At 37.9% G+C, this 21,461-nt stretch overlaps 1 protein-coding gene across 1 annotated transcript in view; it reads left to right on the top strand.

Annotated features, from left to right (window-relative positions):
• The window catches only part of CNTN5 (contactin 5), a 742,128-nt gene extending 728,042 nt beyond the window's left edge, over nucleotides 1–14,086 (top strand). Inside the window, exons 21-25 of the mRNA XM_075140101.1 lie at nucleotides 1,591–1,700; nucleotides 10,027–10,213; nucleotides 10,670–10,782; nucleotides 12,185–12,353; nucleotides 13,983–14,086. Of these exons, the coding sequence (XP_074996202.1) occupies nucleotides 1,591–1,700; nucleotides 10,027–10,213; nucleotides 10,670–10,782; nucleotides 12,185–12,353; nucleotides 13,983–14,086 (683 nt within the window). The remainder of the gene's footprint in view (nucleotides 1–1,590; nucleotides 1,701–10,026; nucleotides 10,214–10,669; nucleotides 10,783–12,184; nucleotides 12,354–13,982) is intronic.
• Nucleotides 14,087–21,461: the final 7,375 nt, after the last annotated feature.

Here is a 21,461-nt window from a genome sequence, read left to right as displayed (position 1 = left end):
TCACAGAAAAAGTTCTGGCAGCAGTGCCAGAACAATGCCTGCAATATGATCAGAGACAGGAGGGTAGCTAATGAGTTAAGACTGGTATTAGGCATCTTACTAAAGCAGTTTGATCACTGAGAAAAATGTATCACTTTAACACCGGTTGTTCCATAAGGAAACTCCTTTTCTGTAACCCTGTTAAATGAGCCCCAAAAAAATATTTTTTAGGCACTCCTTGTTGTGCCTCCCTATAACATAAAAGCCAGGACCTCTGCCGGCCCTTCGAGAGCAGGTCAACACATTAGAAATGTAATGAGGAACGTTAGGCCAAGGAAGAAATCACAGGCTCTGCGACTGCAGGGGAATGTGAATTCATGTTTTTGCTGAGCAAGTGACCTACACCAGAATGGTGGAGAAATGTCACTGTGTGCTTCGCGGTCTGTGTTCAAGGCTTGTCTCCACAGCCTGTCTAAAGCAAATTCTCAGTAACATTTAGGTAATAAAGCAAAAGATCCAAAAGATTCCTTAACTCATGTCTCGGTTTGATATGTGACAATTTTTGGACGCTCTTCACTGGCAACGCACTAACTGGTAATACAAATCGGTGGTATGCTCAACAGCCTGTCATGGCAGATTTCTGTGTACATTTATCCAGATTACTTCCCAATCACCAGAAGAAGTTGGACCTCTGTAAAGTGTCCAATGATATGAAAGTGCAAGGTAAAACATGCCTGTGGCAACACTGTGGGGCGGGTGTGATATGTAAAGCATCCTGCAGCCCCAAGCCTCCAGTGTGCACCCTGGCCATACCCCAGCAGCACTGAAGGACACCTGCCCTGGTTGGAGGGCAGGGAGGGTCCTCTGCTCCAGATAACCAGGAGGTCAGGACTGCAGAGTGTCCTATGAATAGCATGGAAATAGAAGCACGGACATAGGGCCAACGGTAACAACACATAAGTAATCAGGGACAAATCCTACGTCTTGATGCCTTCTTTAGAAAAGTGTGCATCCCAGGCCTAAAACAGTAAATGCTTCACAGCAGAGGGAAGACGGCATGCCCCAAACACTGCTGCCTGTGACTTCAAGGACCTAATAACATAGTCCTAAAAATTTCTTTTACGTAGCATTTCACCACAGCTCTGGGTATCACTTCTTACTCGGTATAACCCCAGAGCAGGGCTGACTGAGCACCTTGGCAAAGTATCTCTCATCCTGAGCTGACAGAATGGCACTAAAAAGCCAGGAAGAGAATGAAGGCTCCATTTGCTGCTGAAGTCAGGCTGATCAAGGGCTATGAAAGGGGTGTGTGGAGGGGGGGGCATTTACAACTATTAAAGTTTTTTTTTTAAAAAAGACAAGAGATTCTGTCACAGTTTGCTGTGCCTATCATCAGTGATGAGATATTGATGTAGCATGACACAAATAAAGAAACACAACAATAATAATCTCTTCATCTTGTTCAGTTTTTCATGTTCCCCATAAGTGTCGTACCTTCTTGTGAGTATTAAGGTAGAATAAAGGAAGTAAATGACAGTTTCAAATGGAGTGTTTTTGACAAATACAAGCTGTTACAGTGGAGGTTTATTGTTTCAATTTTTCTTAATACAGAACCTACTGCTGCTCCCATCGATGTCAAAGCTACGAGTTTGTCTGTATCAGAGATTCTTGTTGCGTGGAAACATATTAAAGAAAGTCTAGGAAGACCACAGGGATTTGAGGTATGAACACAGAATATCATAATGAGAAGTCTCGTTGCTTTTGCTAGTGTTGCATTCTGTTAACATGTGCAGTAGAGAAACTTCAATAGAAATTATGCTCGGTTTAGCATACATATGACTAGCTGTAGAACAACGGTCACAGCTGCAGCACCAGAACATCTTTTATTTATTTGTGCTTGAAAACTGTTCAAAACCAGTTCTTATAACATCTCTTTGACACTTCAAAAAGAGCTGAAAGAACTGCAAGTGACCCAGCATGCCTCTTTCACAGGCTGGGGAAGATTAGGTATTGACTGTTTCCAGCTCTAAGTGACCAGTTCAAACTTGTTATTTACTGAGAGCAATCAACACAGAGAAAGGAAAGAGCCTCTGCCATCCATGTGCTCTCATCCCACAGTGGCCGGGGGACATCTGCTGGGCAGATCATAAAAGGTTGGATGTCAGGAGGGGAAGCAGCAGCCGCACCGTCCACAAATAAAGCTCTGCTAAGAGACAGCCCTTCCTGACTTGGGAAAGAGAACTGGCCCTGGCAACGGACCTTCTCGCACTTTTGGATCCAGTTGTAGCTTTGGATCCAGTTTACAATCCAAACCTCCAGGAACTGATCAGATCTAGAACTAAACCTATCCTTTGGGGCCACCACGACCCATCCTGACCTTATGGTTCAGGCTATGCTGCTCCTCATGAAATAGCTCAGCTACACTCAATTTACTGATTTTGGGGTGCAGGTTATTTGACCTTCTTTAGTCCTTTGGAGAGTGTTGACGCTTTCCTGATTCTCTACAGTAACAATGAAAAGAGGGTAAACATGTAGATCTGAGGCAGATACCAATGATATGGATGTCTACAGACATCTTGTGACCTACTAGCACAGAGTGTTTCCCTGGCAACATGTCTGGACAAGACTTGGGTGCTGGTGATCATCACTGATGGCCTTAGGAAGGAAACGTAGATGCCCAAGCAGCACCAGAGCCACCACACTCTCCAGCACAGCCTCAGACTGGATGGTCTTCACCAGGACAGCATGTTTACCCCACAGCTTAGACACAGTCAGTTAGTATTTTTTTACCTGATTTTCTGTAGCTGCTTGATGCTTAGATACTCCTGTATTGCTCTCCAGTGTAGTCCAAGCAGGCTGTGACCATGATGTGTCCCCTCAGGGCTCTCATTTGTCCAGGTCTCTTTCCCATACACATCTCCATGCTGAACTCTGCAAACTCTCTTGTACTTTATCCCCACTTCTTCCTTACATTAAACATGTTTTTACGTCTTTGCACATGGCTTGCTTCATGCAGCAAAAGTGATATCTAACCGTTTTACCTTTACAATTGCTATATATAAAGAGAACAAAACTGTATCTATCTGATAAAGATGATATTCACCTTGCAAATGCTATCCCTGTTCCACTTGCTACTAACATTTGTCTTCAATTTCCAGGCCAGTCTTCTATCCTCTGAAATAACTTACTCGCTGCACCCTGTCTGTTTCTCTTCAGAAAGGTGGCTGTTTTGTTACACCCTCTCAGATACCTTGATGTCTTTTAAATTACACCTACTATTTTTACTCTTATCCTCATTCCATTGATCACATTGATTCTCAAAATGTTCTAATAACTTTGTTTTACATATTTTTAAAATAAAAAATAGATTTTCTTTCTAAAAGTGAAAATTATTTCTCTAGAAACTTATTCTTTCATAACTTGAATGTATTTTGCATTTACCTGCTTGTCACATAACATTTCCCTTAGCTCTACAGATGTGTCCCAGGTGGCTGTTACAGGTAGGACAGTGGGGTCTTTTCATATCAGAGGTGGTCTTCCTGTCTTGGAAAGTGTTTAGACCCCAAAGTTCAACATACTCTGACCCCAACTGTAATACTCACCTGTTCTGCTTCTCTCATGGACTTCTTAGAAATGAATCTGGAAATTGTTGTTAATACAATTAATATTGAACCTTATTAATAATTTGGCTCCTCACTGTGCTGTACACCAATTTTAGGATTCTGGTGTGAAGATTAAAGGGTAAATATTTCAAGCCAGGGACCTGCAGTTGACAGAATGAAAAAATGAAATACAAAAATAAAAATACTTCACTGCTCCTTTCTACCTCATCCCATGAGGGACTTAGAGAAGCCTTCTGAGGTACTTTTACCTGGGGAGAAGAAGGTGCTTTTTTTCTCTGCCTCCCCCACCCCTACACACACCTTTTCCCTCTTTGTTCATTTAGCCAGAATTTCTCTGCCTGCTTTCTGACAGACCAATCTTTCATGGAGTAGTTTGCTCTTTTCTGTCCCCATTCCCAGGAAGAATTATGATCAGAGCAGCCCTTACTCAATAAACAGAAGAGTAAATGCTGCTCTCCTGCATGATTCAACAGGACAGAATGCAGTCTGAGGACGGTATTACTAGATCTTTTCAGTTCCATTTTTGAGAAGGATTTCATCAAAAAGGAAATAATAACTTATAGGATCAGTATAGTGAGTCAGTGCATTACAGTATTCACTTAGGAACACTAAGTCCACACTATCAGCCCAATTTTGCTAACATCCTGACAGTTTCTCTTTAAAGCATCCCCTCAATGCAAAAAAGAAGGACTCTGTATAGCACGATATTGCAGCTAAACTCCCTCCCCCCAAAAAAAAGTGTGGAGCAGCTTTATGCTTTCCATATGATTCACTTTCTTCAGCTTCTGTGAACACTATTTTATTTAAAAACTTTTTGAAAGTTTTATCATATGTAGTACAGTACAGAACATAGCCTGTAGTAGTCCCTTAATCCACAAATAGTAAATGGATAATGTACGGAAATCCAGTGACCCAGTGACTTTCATAAAAAGATGAATGATTGATCTTTTTTTTTAACAATTTTTTCCTAATGTAGAATTACTGTGTACCACAAGTAAAATGTTGCCTTCAATTCAAATTGAATGGAAAATAATCTGACTAGCCACTCTGTTTTCATGTCTCAGTTTGTATTCTGCCTGTGGTCACCGCAGCACTGACAACCACTTACATGGTCTTCACATTTCCTGGCCTTTTAGTAACAGCATCATAAAAGGAGGGGCTATTTTTTTATGTTTGGGCTCTAATCAACAAAAGTGACAGAATATTTACTACATATGGACAAGTTTGCAGTGACCCTGTTTCACTCCAGCCCTGTTTGCACTTTGTACTAAGGAGTAATGAAAGGCAAAGTAACTTGTCCAATGTCATCCCTGAAAGACAGTGTTAACTGTTATGTCACATGAGTTTTATGCAAGGTTTGCTGTACTCATTTGCATCTTCCAAAGCACATACTATTCCTGACTTCAGTACAGATTTGTCAGCTGTCCGCCCGACCTTACTAAATATATATCAGCTACACTCTAATAAAGTAGAAGTAGCTTGAAAACTTTGTCAGAATTGCAGAACAATACAGTGTGTGGTTCACACTTATTGTTTAGAATCCACAACCTGAAGGTTATAAAATCTGTTTTAGCCCTAGGCAGTATTTTCTTTGTCACTCACTACTGGTAGGGAAAGGAAAGGGAAAGGATTACTGGCTGGAATAACAGATTTTTTTTTGTTCTTTTTTATTTTCCAGAAAGCCAAGGCTCATACTTAAGTATAGATCACAAAGCTCATGTCTTTTTCATTGGAATTCCCCCAAGGGATAGGAGCTTGACTAACCTAATCAAAAGATCAACTTGCAACCAAAAAAAAGTATAAAAAATAGATTCAAGATTGCCATTGAATGCCATTTTCAGAGAGGATTACTTGACATAATAACTTGTTTATGTCATATTCTGTCTTTTGAAAGAGAAATATTCAAGAGTTCTTGCTGTTTCTTGGATGTACTTTATCTGTTTTTACAGTGGAAGAGAAAATTACGTCTACAAGGTACTGGAAGGTGGTTTTTTTTTTTAATTTAGTGAAGTATACCTTGAAGCAATGTAGAAAGAATGTATGGAGGTTTCTACCAGAGGCTGGTAAAGCAAGACAGAAAAAAGAGGAATTGGTGCTTCATTAGCCTGAATACCGATTTACCAGACTTCACTTTTGGAATGAATGAATTTTCTCAAACACAAAATTAGCAGTTGAATAGTTTTATATGAGTCAATTTTGCCTACAAAGTTACTCGTATGCTAATTCAAACACCTTTAAAATCCTGAAGACTATAAGCAGGATTTTATAGCACAACAGTACTACTGTTTTTCAAGTCCTTAAGGTATGGACCACACTCTAGACCTCTCTGAGGGCCTCAAGAGAGCCATACCCTTTGCAATGTCTGTATCATGAATAGTTTGTTACAAGATTACTAGCTTTCTATTACCTAAAATCAGAAACCTAGGCAATTATTGATTTTTCATAAGAAAACATGACTCGATACATTATGATAGTCCTCAAGGTTGAGGTACAATATCAGTCTTCGTCCCATGTGCATGCAGGACTATGTGGGAGAAGAGAGTACCTGAGAAAAGAGGTGGAGGATGCAAGCTACTCCAGAGAAGACCGCAGAACCTAGGAGTACTGAACAGTGTTTTTTTTCTTCTTTTCGGTCAGCAATTGTTTTGGTGAGAGGGAAGGGACAGAGGTTGATCCACCTTTTTGCAGGAACCTCTCATCTTCTTCTGAAGGACAGTCACATGAGTATCTTGAGATGATACAAGAGATGGTACAAAAAGCAGCAGCAGATGATACAAAAAGCACCTCTTCTCCTGTCCTAAGTGCTTGGTTCTACCGTTGCAGTTGTGCCAGCGCTAACATTTGCATGACTGCAGTGTGTCAGTTCAAGGAGCTGATAGATTTTCTGATAATGATAATTAAAACAGTTTTTATGAAATCTGAATCATTTTTTTAGGGCTAGCAGCAGTTCTTTCAGCTCACTGCTCTTTCTCCCCAGGCAATTTCTGTACTCTGATATTTCTTCAAGTTCATTTTCAGTTATGTCAGTACTGCTGATGCTGGTACAGACTCAATCAGAGAACGCAGGAAAGTTTGTGTGTTTGTCCACTTCAATTTGTCCTACCTAATTTAGGCTCTTACTTGAAATGCCTGATTTGTAGCTTTAATTCTCTGTGGTCAACAGAAAGAGTATCCAGACAATAACTCTGACTTTACTGAATTTAGAGAAGAGGTCCTGCAACTAGATCCATGAATTTATACCAAGGTGCTATTATGCATACCCTAGAAACCAATTTGGGAAAAAGAGTAATATTATTTAAGATACCTTTTAACATGAAACTTTAAGGAAGTAGTCTGTAAGTATTACAGATAGAAAAATTTTAGATGGAAACATATTTTTAATGTGACGGTTTACTTTGCATGATTGCTTAACCCACGATCAGGACAAAGCAGCTTGTATGTTCCTGCATCTCCTCTATTCAGTTGTTTAAATAGCATTATTGCTTTCTGTCCAGCTCAAAGAGATGGATTTCTAGGAATCAGATGAAAAACAACAGAAAGCCAAGCAAAAGCTTAAAACCTCACAAACAATAATGCATTAAACAGCCCAAATGCTTTTTCTCCCCACTTTTTCTTTTATTTTTAAAATATAGGCCACTCTTTTGTGATTTATGCTTCATACTATATCAATGTTCAAAGTTATCATTAATGAAAACCTACTCTAAGTGTGGTAAATCCCTTCTGAGCAGTATAAATTAAGATTACAGAAAATAGCAAGATTTTTAAAAAACCCAGACACATAGAAGTGTAAATAAACAAACCCTCTGTTTTAAGAAATATGTCCAGCACTTTTAAACATCAGCAGTATCTTCATTTCAGTACAAATTGATGTAAGTTCCCCCACCACTGACCTCAGTCAACAATCATTGGAGTTCTCTTTTTTTATAACCATTTTTTCCTTTAGTTCATTTGGCCATCAGCAAATGGATGTGTGCATTAAGAAAGAAAGAGAAAAATGTATTTTGAGATCAAAGTCCAAACTCACATGGCAAAACTTTAAGGGGAATTTTAAAAGCAGGGACAAAACACTTAAGGGCTTTGAAGTACAGGAGAAACTGAAATAGAAGCACTGCCAAATTGCAGTTCATGCTTTTGCTGCTTAATACAGTATATTAATTCCGCAAGAATACTCCTTTGCCAAGGGAGAACACCTTTGTCATGTGGTGCAGCAGAACTGGTAGGGAACATGCCGAGTTATTTTTGCAGACCCAACATGTGCAAAATATAATTAGTATCCAAATTGATAATGCCATATAAGCAGTGGTGGAGAGCATTTCGAAACACATGAAAAATATCAAAAGGGCTGAGTTATGCTCCCAACTTTCCTCCACACTCATCAGGTTTTAATATCTACATAGTCCTAACACCAATATTTGGAAAATCAGGTTTTCACAACTTCTTTATACTAAGAAAAAGCTTCAGTGCAAAAGCTGGGGGCTATCTACTGTCTTGTGTATTGCATTCACACGAGACGTGGTGTGCCCTGTGCATAAACTACCACAATGAGACCTATTGAGCTAGTTATATTTTTGCTTCTGGCTTTCTAGAACCAGGATTTCACTACTTCAGTTGCATTTCCACCGCTGCTACTGTCCACCTGCGTAACCTTGGGCAAGTCACTTTTCCTTTCTGACCATTTTCCTGTTGGATCCTCAGCAGACTTCACTAACTAGATGATAGGGTCTCGAGGACATGTGCTGCCTCTCACTACTTGTTCGTACAGTGCTTAATACTATGTGGCTCTCATCACTGTAGTGTCGAGTTTGTAAAGATACATTGCAAGTAAAATGAAGGGAATCTGACTGCCCAAGAGATAATAAGCATTGGAGGTTCAATCCTAGGGTGTGAATAAATGGTTGTGGATTCTTTTTTCTTTCCAAGAAAGATGTGACTAGATGTTAGTTCAGATACCAACAGGGTTGGTCAAGCATTCAGCTAGCAAAATACCTCAGTGAATCACACTTATTTCAACAAGTGGTGACTACAGCTAGATTTGCTATCTGAGCTGTAATTAACCTAAGAATTAAAGCAACAGCATTTTAACATGAGATAATGCAGGCACACAAAAAAGATATTTACATGAATTTTACAATTGAAAGAATAGACTTGGAGTTGGCACAAAGTGATATAATCAAAGTTAACAGAGCCACTTTACTCAAGTGAAGATATGACCTCAAATGTATCTTTTGCAGCCAGGTCTTTCTAGATTTATTTTTTTTAAATGGCAGTCCTAGTGCAATTATAAAAGGTCAGCATTGTACTCATTGGTCTTATTTTCCTATGAACCCCTTGGTTTTTTTGGTTCGCCATTTTCTGGGATACATGCACAAGAGTGCTGTATTGTCCATGACCTTTTTCTCAGAGGAGAAGTTATCCGGATATAATATGAATAACTTATTATGAAATAACCAACTTCACAGAAAAGGTCAAAATGTGGAATAAATGCAAGTAGGTCTCAGCATGAATAACAGTAAGCTGTATATAGGTCTTTGAATGGCACATTAGTGACATCTCCTGTTAGGGAAAATAGGGTCCCATGAGATTACTTGTGTAGGTCACCTAGATACATTTAAAAGAGCGGGTACTGCTTTTTTCCAATTATGCCCTGCAAATACCTGGTCCCTGAGGAAAGATACTAGTCAAATTCCTAGCTCAGCTCTATAACTTTATTGAGATTATATATGATAAACTCAGTTGCAGATACCAGAAGTAGGGACTAAGAACCACCAAAGATCATTTAGGGTTTTTATGTCTGAAAAGGAAGGGCATAAACATACTATCCAAACTGCATTTACATTTACCAAAAATCTGTTTATATCCAAGAACTAAAATGGAATCCACTTCCTTCTTTTTCTTCAGATAAGATTTTTCAGGTGAATGAAAGATTTTCTTTGGTGTTCTGTCATTTCCTATTCATTACACTGCCAAGAAATCTCATGGCTCTGAGTTGCACAGGGCCAGGAAGGGAATATTGCTCACAACAATTCTTAACTGATGTGGTCAGAGCTTTCCAGGGTGAAGGTAGATATTCTGATGACCCACCAGAGGATGAGCTCTCCTCGAATTCTCTGAAGTACTTTTGACTTCCTGCCCATGTTCATCCTCTGCTCTTCCATCTTGTAGTTACATTTTCTCATGCCAGTACACAGTAATTCAAAGTGCTTCAAGTAATACTGTGATATTCTGAGTCTCGCCATTTTGGAGAAGTGAGCATTGCTTGGCTCTGAGGTTAGGCTGCAAATCCCACGTGTTTAAAAGGGCTTGATGATCAGACAAAAGGCAGAAGTGGCAAAAAGACCCTCCACAGGATAACAAGTATGTGCATCTGGAAGCATGAGCTTCCCAGATGCCTATATTAATCCTTCACTTGGTTGCTTGTTGGCAGGTTGGTTACTGGAAGGACATGGAGCAGGAAGAAGCAGCAGCAAAGGTCAAAACTGAGGGAAATGAGTCATCCATCCTCCTGACAGGGTTAGAAGGAAACACATTATATCACCTAACGGTGAGGGCGTACAACGCTGCAGGGTATGGACCACCTAGCACTGCTGTGCGTGCAGCAACCAAGAAGTCCCGTAAGTGATCTCAGTACCTTTGCTCAAAGGGAGAAGTCAGGGAGCAACCTCTGCCTTCTTGGGTTTTCATTTAATAAGAGTGTATAATAATCAGGAATCACGTATAGTTTTGATTCATGGTTTTGCTTTGATATTTAAACATGAATTCATATGACTTTGCATTCATAACAAAGGTTATCTTCTCAGAAAACAAGGCATTTTTGACAAAGAAGGGACAGAAAAGAATTCAAGTTCAGAACCTCTGTGGAGTTTATGGGGTAGGCTGAGTAAATACACCACAATCTATTAAATGACAATTCTGGTGAAAAAAAAATCTTTTAAAATTCCAGGTAGTGTTGGGAGCCTGCTAACACAACAGTTATAAATGTAATAAAAGATTGAAATACTTTTCTTTTGATTTTAAAGAAACTAGCTATAAACTGTATTTATGTACATGATGTTATTTTTTCTCCTCAGCTCCCAGCCAAGCACCAAGCAATATTATATGGATACAGGACGGCTCTCATGTGTCTCTTGGGTGGGAGCCAGTTAGACCTCTAGCTAATGAATCTGATGTAATGGGATACAAGGTCAGTGCTTCCCCTTCCTTGCTCACCTTTCTCTTTTCCAAATGACTATTCCTCTTCCCTGTTGGCTTTTTTCCCTTTCTTGTTTTTCTGTGTAGGTAAAATACGCTATACAGACTATCTGCAATCAGTTTTCACCATGAAAAGCAATAAATAATATTGAAAAGAGCAAAATGTCCCAATATTTTCTGTGTTGTGATTTTCAACTACTGATTATAAAATGAGTAAGCTCTATCTGAGGGGATCAGTTCATCATATCTGACTCAGAAGTGGCTATTAATAAGACCAGCCTGCAATGAAATTCCTACTAAGACTTCAATTTAACTGTGTTTGCAGTAGGATTTAGAGAAATGCAGAAGAATGAAGCCTCTTAAAATGACATTAGAATTACTATTTTTATGGAGCAGAAACACAAATACTTTGGTTTGTTTTGTGATCATGTTGGTGATGTTCAACAATCAGTGACAGTAACATCTGGCATTTGAAGTTTTGAAGTTTTAAAGTGTAAAATCCAGATTAACTCTTAAATAACCAGTCATAAAAAGCAGTGGAATTCACTGCAATCTTTTAAATCAAAACAGAATTATTTCAATGTTTTTACAGAGGTGTGGTTGGGGTTTTTTTGACACATATATCATTCCTATAGATGACCATTTCTATAAACTACAATCTGATATTCCCTCTGATACATCAGGAATTATCACCAAGAAAGTGTAAAATGTTTCAAATAAACCAGAAACTGCTCTAAACTTTATCAGAATAGCTGAGATTCTGAAAAAGTTCAGTTGACTGCTTTGCTTTTTTATACCTCTCTAACCTTTTCAATTTTGTCTGGGAACAGAAACTTACACAGAAAAGACAGCTATGTACTTACTTGCTTTCCTCCCATGCGCCATAAGCTTGTACTGAGTTTCACAGGAGATGCAGGGACAAATCTGAGCTATTCTCAGTTGATTAAGCCAGCTAATGTAAACACACTAAGGACATTATTTAGGGCATTTTCTTTACATTTGAAGTTGGGTTCTTGAGCCAAAAATTTGAATATCTACATGAATTTGGGGGTAAGAATTTGAATCAAATGGAACCCAAAATGCATTTAGAAGAAAGTTTGGGGAAAAAATTGTGTAACATCTAATGCTGGACCGGGCAAATGCTATATCTTCTCTCTGGATCGTAATCAATGTCCTTTAACATTCATTAATTGCTAATATACTTTGCTATTAATGTTTTGAAGCTATTGGGGGAAGGGGAGAGTAAAAACAGATGACTGTTCAAATGTAACATCAAGAATTCCTTAATGAAAGCATGAAACAGTTAATATTTCAGTGACTGCATTAGTTACACAAAATGTCTGGTATATGACTTGAATGACCACTATAACCACTATCTACTTTATTGACCATAGGTATTATTTAGGCAAGAAGGCCAGAGCAACAGTCAAGTTATAGAAACACAGAAAACCTCTGCGGTGGTACTTCTTCCTGATGTTGGTGTCTACATCATTGAGGTCTGTGCAGTCAGTGAAGGAGGGGATGGGACTGCAAGTCCCCAGATCAGAGTTCCATCTTTTTCAGGTAAGGTTACACTTATATTTGGAAGAGTGGTGATTATAGCAGTGCTCATTAACTCTTATTATTCTCTATCTGAAAAAAATGTTCTCACAATTCTCTAGCTATTAGATAAAATCATTAACTGGAGTCTTCGTTCTATGCTGAAATAAAGGTATCTAGTGCCATTTGAGATGCTCAAGAGTATCTGAGGCATCCATGTGGGACTGATGAACAAAACAGAGGATTTACAGGAAACATCTCCCTTTCTAAGTTAACATTTGAGAACCTAACTGAGCTGTAGATGTCTACATGTGCACTAGGTGTCTCAAATAGCATTATAGTCAGCTGAGATGTAATCCATACAGACCAACAGTGGAGCTTAGACAGCAATTCAGCCAATCTTCTGAATTTAAATATTTAGATATAGGCACATAAGGACATCTGAGATGTCCTAAGGTATCCCAAACATTTGCACAGAGCTGGCAGATATGATGGGGGACTTAGAGGATATGCACATCATTCTGGACCACCAGCCAGAGGTACTATCTAACACAGCTAAAATGGCATGCATTTAGGTAGCTGAACCCTGTATATGTGCCTGCTTTAGAATAAGCTGAATTTCTCTGTAGGTTCCATTGGCTCCCTTGAGTAGATATTACTTCATTAAATTATTATCGTATTACAGTATTAATGTATTATCATGAAGTAAATTATGATGTCTAGCTTCTATTTCCTCAGTTACTGCAATAGGTTGAAAGAATTTAAAGTATCAATATTACACAGGTAAGAAAGGGATGGAAGGATTAGTGGCAAGAACAACCAGAAAATAACATTGTCTTTTGCCTAAACACAACATTGCTTTTTAGTCCTTAAGGAGTATTATTCAAAAGATGTGAGCCTGAAACTTCAATCTAGACCTAAAATTTCAGCTCTAATCTAGTCACAAACTACAGTGCTGTCATCAGAATGCAGAAGACACCAACCTCTACTCCATGGAATATTTGTTTCATGTATCTTTTCAGTCATAACTCTAGGCCACAAAACCTTTCATTCTCTCTAACCTGGTATTTTTTATTACCACAGATCAGTTCTACTTAGGACAACTGTGGTCCAAAGAAACTCAGTCTGGTTCCCTTCCTATCCTGTGATCTGTTGCCACTGCCAGCCATAGCATATTTCCCTTTGGCAAGGCTTTTTAAGGGACTGCTGTGATCTAAAACCATCACTGGGCTACTGGGCAAAAGACCACTTTTTCCTTTGGACAAACAACAAGATCAAGGGCTAGCTTTCATTCCTTGTTTCAGGAAGAACATTTGTGATTGTGATTCAGGGCATCTTCTGCAGCTTAATTCTTTTTGGGGATTAAGGCATAAAAACACATACCCTTTTGGAATTTGGAATATTCATTTGCAGACTGAATATGAGGATTCAGCATGTGAGTTTCTGTGGATATCGTCATAAAATCACCAATTTCCTCATGTCTGTGTAGGGACCCTATTTTATGATTGCAGTTCTCACAAAGTAATCCATTGCCTAAAAGTTAGGCTTTTGCTGAGTGTAGTAGAATACAAGTTTTGGGCAAAATCTAGTACCGAAGTGTATTGAGAACTGTTTGCATCATTTGTTCCTTAATTACTTTGCTTTTCATTTCAGGAGGGAAAGTAACAAGTGCTCAATCCACCTTACATGTGTTGTCCACTTCCTCGTCCTCTGTAACATTGCTTTTGGCACTGGTGGTTCCTTCAACCTCATGGTGAAGACTGCAGACTTTGTTGTTGTTGTTATTTGTTTGCTTTAGCTTGATGACACCAAGGGATGGAGTTTTATGTCTGTGGAGAAACTGGAAATCCACGCTAATGCTTAAAGATCCATAGAAATGCCTGTGGTGCACTTAGAGGAGTGTTGGAGACACAGTTAATAATTCATCAGGTTTTTTTCCTCTTCATTTTTTGTAAAAGTCCTCTGGGGAGGGGACACTTCTTGACCCAAAAATATGCAGATTGTATGTAATAAACTTTTGTAAGGAAACGTAATTTCTGTCAAATGTATTTTACTTTTTTAATATGTTTAATTTTGGTGACCCCAGTCATGTATCATTAGGTGTTTAAACAGTGGTGTCTAGTACAGTACATCTGTTTGGTTTGGAAAAAAAATTTTTTTTAAATATAGAACAAATTTTGATACAACATTGTCAAATACTTTTCTTGCATCCCCTATGGCTATGGCTGGCTGTTCCAACTGACAAGAGAGAAAAATATAGTTTAGATATACAGCCCACTGCAAAAGTACAGAGAATTTGTTCTGAAAATGTATGCATATGTATTTAATTAGCAAAAAGAATTGTCAATACCAGACAGCACACTCAAAGTGGCAAAATGGAGCAGAAAAGAAGCCATTTATTTTATTGCAAGGTAAACGGAAAATGATTAAACACAAACTTAAAGGAAACAAGTTTGTTTTTCATCAAATACCATACAATTTAATGTCAAATGAATCAAATATTGATTTTCAATAGCAAATAAAAAATCAATTCCTAATGCATATGACAATGAAAACTCCACTGGGCATTTAAACATGACATACATTAGGCTGCTAAGTGAACAAATAAAGCAATGCAAGGAGATAAACCTATTTTTTCCAACGACTTCTCAGTTGTAACTTTTTTTTCCTCTGGGTCCATTTTTTAGTAACATTCAGTGCTTTATATATTTGGTAATCAAGTTAAAGTATATATGAAAGCATATTATGGAGAGAATATTAACATTTTTTGGAATATAATCATTCACATATATACAGACTCCAGTAGGATATATTTTGGAGAATGCTGTGTCGGAAAAAAAATACTTGGATAAGTGATACTGAGCATCATTCCAGTTATTTAGCTAATTGGCTCTATTTCTGTAGCTCACAAGATTATTCTTGTAGGACTGTGTTATCAGTTTTAATACCCACTTTTTGCTGTACCAAACAATTTTTCACTCAATAGACAATTTGGACAATTTTTCTACATTGGAAAGCCTTTCTGCACATTGGCCCCTAAATCAAAATGATTCCCAGTGTATATGGTGTGCGTGTTTGTACAATTACGGTGTGCACGGTGTTATGAGGGAGAGCGTTTTACCACCTTGTGTCTAGGGATCTCATCCAAGATGAACATTCCCTTGCTCAGGAAAAATCAAGTCAAAAGAGTTTAACAGGCAACTCTTAATAGCATAGTTCTTCTAGCTGTCCATCCCTCTAAAATTTTTGATGCAAATCTATTTTGGTTGATGGGTTCTGCTCACTAGCAAAATAATACTTGGCATTTAGCTAGTACACTCTAACTGTGCCCGCCCTTAGCAGCTTTAAAATAGAAGCCAAGAAAGCACAACACAGATCAGATGCTTGATAGGTAAAAAGCTGCCTGATGACTAATTTTTTTTCTTTTGAATATTTTATCGGTAAAATTTTTCAGAGGGGTTCAACTAAAATCTTTATTACCCACTAATATTTTAAATAATTTTCTAAAAAATAGATTTTAAATTTACTTAGTCACTATGTTGCTAGGAAAACAAAGGCAGGATAGCTAGACGAGCATAGACTGTAGCTACAGACAGAAGGAGGCCTTCTATATCTTTGCTTCTGTAAAAGCCTTTGAGATCAAAGAAAGGAAGGTGGCATATACCTTGCTGATAGAGCAAACTCATAGAAAATAACTACCTGCTGTCATTTGTAAAACAGCAGCATTGCTACTGTGCAAAGAACTTGTATTAGTAAACCATCGTTTTTAAAAAGGTTAAAATAAACAAGAATAAAGTGATGAACCAAAAAGCAAAATGGCTATTTTATAAATTAGTTAAGCATAATTTCCTCTATTTTTTATACAGCTGCTTGCCAATGCAGTTTATTTCAGAGTATTCAGAAAGGCTACAGTCACTGCTGGTGGCGTTTTGATCAAACAACTTTCTGAATACAATAAATGGCTATGCTTTATAAGAAGAATGAAAGTCTGATAAGGAGATAGAGCTGCATCTAGTTATATCTCAATCTCTAGTGTCAAGATACAGATAGAAATACTGAACATACCATCAGGTAATGTAGTTGTATTGCAGGGACAAAAAGGGGTATGTTTTATATTCAACATGAACAGACTACGTATTTTGCATCTTAAATATACTAATAATGTTTTAATAACATAACATAAATATATTAATAACATGTTTTAAATGTTTAAGTACTTATGTATTACCTATTTGTTACTTTGTAGAAGAAGATGTTTCCTTATCATGACATATTATTTTTTAGTTGCAATGGAGAGGACTTTCCTTTTTCATGTAAAAGATTGTAATAGTGCAGTCTAGCATCACTGAGGAGACTGTATTTTTGTATAATGCCACAAGACCTGTTTGGAAAAAAATAATTAGAAAGAAACTTTGTTTTGCAGACCAAAAGAAAGGTACTGTCATGGCCCATATCAAAATGTTAGATATATTGTATACAATCTGTATATATGCTATATATAATGGTATATATGATGTGGAAGACACAGTAATATAATAGTTCCTGTGTACTGTTCTTGTAACATTAGACCTTTTTAATAAATAATTCTCTTTTTATTGACTTTTATCTTATCTCCTGTCAACTCCTGAATTGTATTCTTAAAGGACAGGGTGACACAAACATTTTGGATTCCAACAGCAACAGCCTTTGAATTACATGACTTTCAAGAAGAAAATGATGAATCTGCAATAGTGAATGTGGACAATGCAGCCATTAGAATCAAATAATTTTTTGGCATCTTTCTAATTTCATATATGTGTTGGTTTCCCTGGGTAGATATTACTTTTATAATTAAATAACTGAAAGATGAAAGAAGGCTAGAACTTTTAACATGAAACTATACCTTACAAAAATTGCAAAATAAGTCTGCAGATTAGCTTCAGAGATAAAAGCTCGCTGCATTTTAAAAAAAGAATCATGAAAAGAAGTGCTTTATAAGGAAGCCACCAAGGGCAATCCTCTATATAGTTTCTGGGACCCCTCTGGCATGTATAACGTTCTTTCAGGTGTCACCGATACCCCATGACCATGCAGGCACAAAAGCACAGCATGGCCATTCATGTTCAATTTAAAAGTTTAGTTGCTTTGCCTTATACTCGAAATACTGTGTATTAAATCACAACAAAAAAGCTTTCAAAAATATACATCCCCTTTTGGAGGAAAAAATGTAAAAATGGATGACCCAATTATAGCAAATATTTTTCTTTTTTCATAGTTTTATTTCAGTTTTTAATAATCCCCAATCGCTTCTTTATGAAATGCATATTTATAGGGGTAAATGACTTTGCAATGCAGTACGAAGTCAAAAAGCCCATTTTGGAAATAAAAACAGATTGCCACAGTCACCATTTGAGCTGAGACTTCAATTACAAAATGGGTATGGCTTAAATAGCATATTATATCAGGACTTCCATTAAATTAGTTATGAACGTCACAGAAAACTGTAATGACCTGTTTTTGCTGACACGGAGAACTGTGCGTATTGAAAATCCATATCCTATCAGAACTTGTACCAAACTGCAACCACTCTCGCCCTTTTGTGGCCATCATCCCAGTTCATCTGAAGATGAAAGACATTTCCATCTTAATTACTTCCTATGGTTTTGAGCAAAACAATGTCAGGGATAAGAGAAAATGAACAGCATTTTATTACAATAGGTTAGTTGGCCTCAGGCTATTACCATGCCTACACCCAGGCTGTTTCCCAAAATACAGGCCCTGAGTTTGCTCTAAGACTTTTCTCTCAATTCTGGTAAAGACAGACCTGAGCACTGACTTGGCCTTTATTGTGGTACATCTTTTTAATACTTTAAACAAAATAAAGATAGTGTATATATATATTAAAGACTCACAAGCCTAGAAGAAAAATCTATGGAAAATTGTACATTAGCAATTTCAGTATTCACATTACTTATTAGAGGGGTCAGCTGCTTAAGCAAACTGGCACAGGTGTTTAGATGCATAGCTATTCTTCCTTTTTGTGCTCCTTTTCTGCTGTCGGACTATTAACTAAGCACCCCAGCTTGTATAAGAAACCTACCTAGTCATCAGAAGAAACTGATAAAGAAATCTGTGACACATCTTGGTTCGTCTTTTACTATGATGAAATAGATATGTCTGGCTAAAGAAAAATACCCTCCTTTTTGGTATGGGTTTTTTTCCCCACTTTTAAGCTCAAACTCATCAATTTTAAAAAAATATAGAATAAAAACATAAGAGAGTCTTTCTCAAAGGTACAGTTATCAAGATGAATAGCAAAGGCAGGTGCTATATGAGTTAACCACAAATAAAGGTATTCAGCATATTTTGATTTTTGTACAGAAAGTAAGATGGGAAAATGCATCAATTTCCTTTCAGTAACAGAAAACATGTCAATAAAGAGATACTGGAATTATGTGAAACATATCTGGGTCAAAGCTTTGGCAAGTACAATTTTACTCTGAGCTGCATTGGTCTGATGCCTGGCTGCACAAGCATTTCCATTTCATAATGACACCATCTCTTATATTCTACAAAAGGAACTTTTTAAGACAGGATAGTAAAACAGGGTAGTCCTTCTGATATTCCTTTAAAACTTCACCATGTGGAGCAACTGGCTGATTTAGAAAAGAAGCCTCCATTCAATTGCTTAGTTTTGTATAATTCAATCCCTTATTTTTGAGTAATATATACATCCAAATCTATCATTACTTTGAAGAGAGTCATTCTAGGTGATGACAACATTTTATATGTATGTTTGTTCAAATTAAGAATTTTCACGTGTGCTTTAAGTGAAAAAAAAGAATGCTGTGACCGTGAATTTATAACACATTGGCTGTCAGATGATCAGTGGAGGTAATGCGTAAGCCTGGTGTTAGTTCTTTTCTAACATGGAGAAGACTCAAAAGGTAATTGTTGATGTTTTCTGGTTATACTACATTTATTTTAAGTTCTATTAGGAAAAAAGAAATAATCCAGGGTACACTGAGTGTCTCTCCTGCCCCCCTCTGCATTACAGAGATAAAAAAGTAGCACTTCACCCTGCCCTAAAAGTCCCTGGGCAGCCCCTTCTTCCTCCCCCTGCCCTGTCCTGCGACAAAGTGCAAAAGGGTGCATGTGTGTACCGAGTGGGGGGCGAGGAGAGACAAAAGGAGGAGGAAATCCATGGGCACAGTTCCCCACGAGGATGACCTGGAGTTCACCCAGCCTCTTGACCTAGCAGTGTTTGCCATCCAACAAGCCCTCTGAAAGGGTAAGCCTTTACCCTTCCAAACATACAGGAGAGGAAGCATTTTTCCCATCTGAGAATGATTGCACTAGACTACCCAAAAAATTAAGCTAGGTTTCCACTGTGTTGGGGTGCTACCTGTCAACACTTTTTGACTTTCTCAGGGAATAGAAGCTAATCCCACAGCTTTTGAATGGGACGTGAAAGGAATTTCATCACTACAAATTTCTCATAAAAAGACATTTTAGTACCCAGAGTACCCACAAAAGAAAATATCAGTCTTTAATGCTCTTCACAAAAGCTTTGGCCATTAAATGCAGGAAATAAAGCTGGCAGGTTGCTGACTGAATGTATTATTGTAGCATGAGAAACAGGCTTACAGTGGCAAAAATTTCATTAGTTTCTAGATCATAAATGGCTTGAATATTGCTGGATCTCTGCAAGTTTGCTTTGCAGAATGGTAGAGTCTTTCTTTTTGGATCATTTGTTATTAGACCCAAACATTTCTTGAAAGTTTCTGATTTACTAAGAGCTAGGACACTGAAAGTCCTTCAGCACAATAGATCTGCAGCACCTTAAACCTTGGTGTGATAGCATATTGGCAAAAATACTCTGTTTGCACAAGGCATAGCTACTCCCACAAGTATTAACTCTTCCTTCCACCAAGAAAATATTTACCTACAGTAAGGTGGTGAAGCATTTCTGTTCTTAAATGGCTGCTGAACTCTTTCTTACTTCTAGTCAAAGAGTACAGATGTTAAAATACTGTAAACATCTAAGAAACATGAGAAAAATATGGAGGAAAAAGCCCCCAAAGCCAGAAGGTCTTCTTATATAGACCAGCAAACAAGCCAAACCCAAAATGAAACTGTGCCTCACATAACCCTCTCCATCCAGATGATGGGGAGGGTGGGAGGTCCGTTCCCCTGCACCCCCACCTTAATTTGTTGAATTTCAGTAGAGTAGGATCTGTAGTGCCATAACAACTTTTTACAAGGCTCTTGGCAAGATGCTATAGAGGAGTGCCAGCCAGGAAAAGGGAGCAACAAGCCTTCTGTCTGTTTTGTGGTTGATGCTGCCAATTTTACAGAGCTCAGAAGTAAGGTGACAGACGTCTGGCCATCTTGTATCTCCTTTGGACACCTAAATCTCAAAATTATGATAGTAAGCCCTTTCAGGTAATTAAATACCAGATAATGCTGAAGCACTCCAGAAGGACTGCACAAAACAGAGTGAGGGAGGAAAAAGGTGGCAAATATGTTTCAATGCCAATAAATGTGAGGTGACAAAAATCTAAACTGTGGTTACATCATGCTGAGTGTGGAACTGACAAGTGAAACTCAGGAAAGGGGACTCGGTATAATCTCAAAAGGAGTCAGAAACTCATGGTTCACCATATACCAGTTGCTAGAATGCAGTAAAAGTTGGGTATCATCAGGAAGGTTATTGAGAGCAAGATGAAACAACACTTTTCTGCAAAACAAAACTTCGGTTTTATCACAGTACTGGTACTTGTGTGCACTTGAGGTCTCCACAGCTCAAAAAGGACATAACAGAGATAGCAAAGAGAAAGACAACTAAAATGATCAAGGGTATCATCTAGAACCTGGGGAGAGGCTAAAAGGACTAGGACTCCTTTTGGAGACAAGTGGGCAATGGATAAGAAGCTATCGCACCCCAACTTTCCTGTTGCTCTCCCCTGTGCAATGGTCAAAGCACTAAAAAGGTCTTTGAAAGACTGACTCCCAAACCTCATCTTTCTGTTTGGAAACTGTGGAACCCATGTGCTTTACATTCAACGTTAAAGATTCTACTTTATCTCTCCAATGAATTTTGAACTATTCACACAAAAAACTCCAATATTGAAAAGATGCTATTTCAGAATA

This window comes from Calonectris borealis, chromosome 1, assembly GCF_964195595.1.
Source record: "Calonectris borealis chromosome 1, bCalBor7.hap1.2, whole genome shotgun sequence".
NCBI classification, from domain to species: domain Eukaryota; kingdom Metazoa; phylum Chordata; class Aves; order Procellariiformes; family Procellariidae; genus Calonectris; species Calonectris borealis.
Note: the sequence above shows the minus strand (reverse complement) of the source record. Positions and strands in the feature narration are given on the sequence as shown.